Source organism: Gavia stellata, chromosome 2 (genome assembly GCF_030936135.1).
Source record: "Gavia stellata isolate bGavSte3 chromosome 2, bGavSte3.hap2, whole genome shotgun sequence".
NCBI lineage: Eukaryota > Metazoa > Chordata > Aves > Gaviiformes > Gaviidae > Gavia > Gavia stellata.
In genome coordinates, this window is record NC_082595.1 from 96,324,331 (window position 1) to 96,330,330 (window position 6,000).

A 6,000-nucleotide genomic window follows, 5' to 3' on the forward strand; every position below is an offset into this window, starting at 1 on the left:
TTTTGTCTTCCAAGCTGAAATTTGCACTATGAAAAGCCCAACCTTAAATCCATAGGTGTATGAAACCAGGCTTCCTTAATTGATACACAGGAAACTACTCAAAAAATCTTAGCCAGTCTGAGTGGTAGCATATGACCAGGTAAATACAGCAAAAGGCATCCTGGCATGTGTTTTCTATCAGAACAAAAATACCCGCATTATCAAATGGATTTCACAAGTTTTACTTGGGGAATGATTTTGGAGTACCCCGGTATTAGTATCATTAGGTGTGAAAGACATGGAATTTCAAATTGTCTTTCAAAGTCTTTCCCTAAAACATGTCACAGAGTTTAATTTTAAATGGAATGGGGGAGAGAACATACAGGCTTTCAAGGTTTCTCAGTATTCCACACAGAGGTTTAAAGAAAAAAGAAATAAAAAGAAAAAAACAAAGGCACAAATACCCTATTTTTTTCCTGTATTAATCACATCTACACAGTATTCTAATACTTAATACTTTTGCCTTGGTTTTTTTTGTTTCTATTTGTACAGAAATGGTTGTGAACTTACAAAATCAGTTTGGCAAGCTGTCTGGATCAGTGCGACCTGCTGAAAAGCCAAATCCTTCAAGTTTTCAGTTAAGTTGGTCTGAAGAAAACACAGATGGGAGTTGTTTTCACGGGCATAGCCTGAAGGGAATTTTGCAAGAAAAATGTGGTTTACTTACAGCCCTGAACCCTGACTATTGGCTGTGCACAGTTAAACTATGTAATGAGAAGTAAGTATTCAAATTTTTGTTAAATACATTTTGGAAAGTTCTCCTGAAAGTAAAGTGCCATATATATATTTTTACAAACGACAACTATGGGGTGTGTACACAGCTATGTATTCGCATATAGTTAAAATCACTTGTAGAAAGGGGTGTGTGCGGAATGCTTACTCTTGGATTGGGAGTAGACAAATTGTAATACGAAGAGTGATCAAAGTGAGCTTTTGAGAAGAGAGGAGATGAGACAAAATCAACAGCTAGAGTCACATGGCAAGAATAGCAGCTAGATACAAATACTCACTTCACTTCCTTCTTCATAGTATTTTAGAAAAAACTTGCTCCGCAGCTCTCCAGAGAATGGGAAAACGGTTCCATTCCTCTCTCCCCTGGACCCCAAAAAAGCAGAGGAAATTAATTTTTTTAATTACTGTCCTTTTTTTGGTGGCCTTGATCAAAATTAAAGTTAAAATTAGCCGTTGGAGTTCAAATAAGCAGGCAATTAATGTGTCCAGAACATATTTTTAAAAGAATAATTACAAGTGAGAAGGACTTTATCACTATTTCACCTAAGTATATAGGCAATCAACATCTGTAATTTTTGCAAGCAGAAAAGTAAAAGAATAAATTGCTTTACTAGAAAAGTAAAAGAAGAAACATGGGAAAAGAAAACATTTTGTGCTATTAAGGAAGTTTAGTGTCTGACTTTACTAGAGAACTGTTCCCAAATCCTGACTTCGCAAGTGAAAGGGAATTTTTTTTTCAATTCAGGGTATATCAAAACAGTCATGCTATTTGTTAGTAAAATTATTTTCTTTAAAGGACCTAAGTAGCAAGGAGAATGATAGCCCAGCTAATCCAGCGTTGTACAAAGTTCTAGAGATATTTCAGTATCTGCCTGGTTTGTGTCAAACTTCTCACTCTTCCTTTAATATCTTCTCCTCTTGCGTCAAATTCTGCAAAAATTGGTGAGTTTTCTATTTGGTGGGTGCTGGCAGAGAACCATGGCCAGAGACAGAAGGCAAAACCCTTGCTGAGGGAATGTAGGAGTTCAGCAGCATTTACTCTAAGGAATTGAAAATACCTAAAAGACCATTTCTTTCAAACTCCCTTGGATCATACACCAGATTTTGGTTCTGCCATTGGTTGTACCATGAAATCCTAATCCAGAAAATTAATGTAATGGTGGGTATCAGTGAAAAGATGAACTTTGCAGATGGATTGGATTTTCCTGAATTTCTCATGTGTGCAATTGGAGGGTGGTTTTTGGAAAAGAGGTCAGGGTATGTTAATGTGAAATGAGATTTCATTAGTGCATTGAATAACATCTTAAATCTTTATCTGGTATATACTTCTAAATGTCATGCTTAAGAGAGCAACAGCCCCTACAAAATCTTAGTGATACATTCCTGATTTTTAAAACATTAAATATTCCCCTTGAAAATAACTGGCTTTTACATGTATGCAGTCTTTTCTGTCTTTCAATGATTTATTTGCTTATCTTTATTTTCCTTTTCACATTACCTTTCACATATCCACCATGACAGAAATGGGTTGGAATAATGTAAACACAGTGTTATATTACAAGAGCTTTGGTTGTATGGATTCATTCTTTTGTATGAATACAAAGCTTTTTTTTTTTTTTGAAGGGAGGGAGGTAATAATCCTTTTACCACAAATTTGCGTAAATCTTATGTACACACTGAATGAGTGGATATTTCGGTGTATGTTTGTGTAAATAATCTTTCATGCAAAGTCTGTTTTTAAGCCTACATTTTCATATGTAATATATTAAAATGTTAATGGCAAACTGTCATAGCCTTCATGAAACAAGATTTGAATTTAAATTCTTACCGGTTAAATTTCCCATTATATCATTTGCAATGCAAGTAGTTAATTATACATCTGACACTTACTTAACTTTGGAAAACATCATCTACTCCCTCAGATACGAGGTTTTATCCTATGCAAGTGTGTGTAAGTATAATAGAACTAAAAACAAACTTACAAATTCTCATTCTCTAAAAATCAGCACGTTCTAACTGGGACTACTGAAATGCTTCAATCCTAGGACTAAGGTATGATTTCAGTGTGGGCAAAGCTGAGATTGGTCAGATGGTTGGTAAAATGCTTTTACATTTTATTTTAAAACTTTCAATTTAAACTGAATTTAGAAAATGCATTTGGTATAGAAGTCTTTAGGTGATATATGATGAGGTATTAGAACATGTGAAAAATGTTGAGAAAAATGGATTTATCTTACTACATCTAAATTTAAAATCACTTGGGAATTTTTTTAGCTCTTCAGAGATGCTCTCAGGGTAAATAGCACAAAATGAAGCAGAAATGTCTGTGTGTTTAGATACTCTTGTGAAAAGTGTAACTCCAATTAATCGAAGAGGTGCTTTACAGTATTGATGTAATACGCATTTGCCTCAGAATATACAATATCACTCCCCTGCCCCACCAATGAAAACTGAGATTTGACACCTAAGTTGCCATAAGAGCTGTAATTGCTGCATCTCAGGGTTAAGACTAGGATGTAACAAAATGTCCTAATTCATATTATCCCAAAAATGCAGATTTGGTTCAACCAACACTTCTCAATGAAGCTCGAATTTAGCAAACGCGTTGGGTTGTGGGGTCAGCTAATTTGTTATGATGCTACTGAAATGTCTGGCAAGTTTTGGGGAATGTGAGGTAGGGCAGAGGATGGGACCTGCAGTGCAAGAGACCTCATTTCAGATTTCCAACCTGCCAGACTGTGGGAGGCTTTAAACAAAGATTGCTCCCCAAAGTGCGCCTTGCGTGGCACTCCGGGACGGGTCCGTCTGTTCCTCCAGTTCGAGGTAAAATGTAAATGTTTGTTGGGCCAGAGGGAGCGAGCAAATGACTCTATAGTCTAGTAATTAGCACACTTGCCCGTAAATTGGGACAGACAGGTTCCTGTCCTTGTTCTGGTGAATATTTAAGACCGCTGCTCTGAATCAGACAGAGGGGAAATTTTAAACTTTGCTACTCTACATCCCAGGGCAATACCTAGTAAGCTAGAAGATGCATAGGGCTTATATGGTGAAGAGCACCTAAATCCCTATATGAAAGCAAAAGATATTTTTAAAAATTGAGACAGATGGATTTTATACTATTTTAAACTTAGCACTTTTCATAAAAACAAATTTGGGGCTAAGCCAGAACAGGGTATTTTTCCAAACTAAATTGCTGAGCTTACTGTTTACAGAGCTATTTCTGCAGTCTGTTTCCTATCTTACTCCACTGGCTTGAACTTAGCTTTTCTGTCTTGTTTCTAGACAGGTAGTTTATATTTAGCCCACAAAGGCAATGGACAAGAAATGGATGGGTTATAATCACATGGCCTAGGGTCAGGAAGCAGAGAGAGGACCCTACGGAGAGTGTGGGCAAAGAATAGAGAAAAGAGCCTGGGGTGTCCGCATTGGATAGACTTAGAAATTTTAAAAATAGGGTAAGGTAGCCATTTTCATGCTTTGCTTCATTTGCTGAAAGCTGACAAAATGAACACTGCTTCAGTTTAGTCCTGAAAGGCAAAGAATGTATTCTTTGCCTGGCTGAGTATGATCCTGATTCATAGTGCAAGAAGCTATACAGGCTTTTCCTTCTTACCATGTCTGCACCATCTCTGAATGTGTCTTGGTTCAGTCCTCTACTTCAAGGTTTTGCAGGAGTGCATGCCTTCACAGAATCGACATTGTAGACCAGAACTGTGATTTATGCTGTTGGTAAAATGTAGAGTTTTCCTCTAATTACAATTAAATATATAAATGCTAGCTAAATACTAAGTAAATACACTGATAATTTAGGGATTTTTTTTCCCTTTCTTTTCAGATTGTGTGGTCGTCTGGCTCATTACAGAGAAGTGGACTTTCCCCAGAGTTACCATTTTGTACTAAGGTTATTCTCCTTTCTTCTGAGGATACAGCCCTCTTATATCCATGAAGAGGTGTGTGTGATAGAACACAAACTGTTTAATAAAAAACTCTGTAAAAAGTCAAGATACAGGCCTAAGGAAGTAAAAAGGCCTAAAAATAACAGTTTTAAAACTGTGTAAATTAGTTGGTTGGATCCCAAACCATGGTATTACATCTAAACTTAGACTGATCTTTTGCCTGCATGGAAATTTTCTGTTAAGATAGTAGTGCTGAGATCTACTACTGTACTTCAGTTGTAGTGTCATTTTCTCTATAATTTAAGTCATTGGTTTCCAGCTGGGAAAGTTACCAGGGAAACTGTTTATCCCAATTTATTTCCTCACTTTGCATCACAGCCAACAGGAAGCTATGAAATTACCATCTTTTTGGCATAATTGTACCATACTTTGAGTGTACTGGTCTAATTACATTGGGCGATTTTTCAATTAAAAATATTATCTATTTTTTACCTACTGTTGTATGACAGCAAATATATTTCTAGAAAGTAATGTTTACTTTGTTTTGAAATAGTGTGTTAACAAATAAAAGGAGCAGCTGGTTGATGTTTTCACTGGAGTGAGTTTTTTAGTCATTGTTTCTAACCAGGCTGTTCTGAGCAACGCTGGCACTGTTTTCTACATTTCCTTGCATCCTGTGTATCTCCCAGTCTCCTGTTATGCCTGAGCCTCATTCAAGTTAACATCTTTCAGGTCCACGTTCCACTCCAGATTTTGCAGCTATTTTCATACCTGGAACTGCCCATCCTATTTCTTGTGCAATGGTAACTGCCAGGTCCTCCTGTCATTCTTCTTTTGCAAGGCTACTGTCGTTTGAATTCTTCTGACTGTTTTATAATCCAGCATCTTCAGCAGCTTGCGCCTCAGCCATTCTACCAGTTTCTCATGCTCAATCTTATTTATGCACTGTGTTTTTAAACTGTCCCAGACAACGTGTAAATGAAGTTGGGTGCTGCCACTACATTAAAGACACCATAACATATACATATGTTGAACAGAGATTTGAGTAGATACCCAGATGAATAATGCTGCTTTCAGTTGAATGAAATAAAATTCAGCAATTTGACCGTCAGTAGAGAGTACAGAAGTTGCCAAATCTATTTGACCAAAACCAAAATCAGCAGCTGTTTCTAAGCATTATTATAGTCAAGAAAAATGGTGTCTGCAGACTTTAAAAAGAGTATAGCTTCCTTCCTGAGCAAGGGCTTCAGTGAGATGTAATCTGGGAAGGTAATCAGTTCAGCGAGTAGACTCTTGAGTATTATGGAAGGGTTTAAAATCTGTTGCAGTTCAA

General features: G+C 36.7%; 1 protein-coding gene across 1 annotated transcript in view; it reads left to right on the top strand.

Moving 5' to 3' along the window:
* Nucleotides 1-5,147, top strand: part of TAF1B (TATA-box binding protein associated factor, RNA polymerase I subunit B) — a 49,375-nt gene extending 44,228 nt beyond the window's left edge. Inside the window, exons 14-15 of the mRNA XM_059835346.1 lie at nt 532-757; nt 4,607-5,147. Coding sequence (XP_059691329.1) covers nt 532-757; nt 4,607-4,829 — 449 coding nt within the window. The 3' untranslated portion in view covers nt 4,830-5,147. The remainder of the gene's footprint in view (nt 1-531; nt 758-4,606) is intronic.
* Nucleotides 5,148-6,000: the final 853 nt, after the last annotated feature.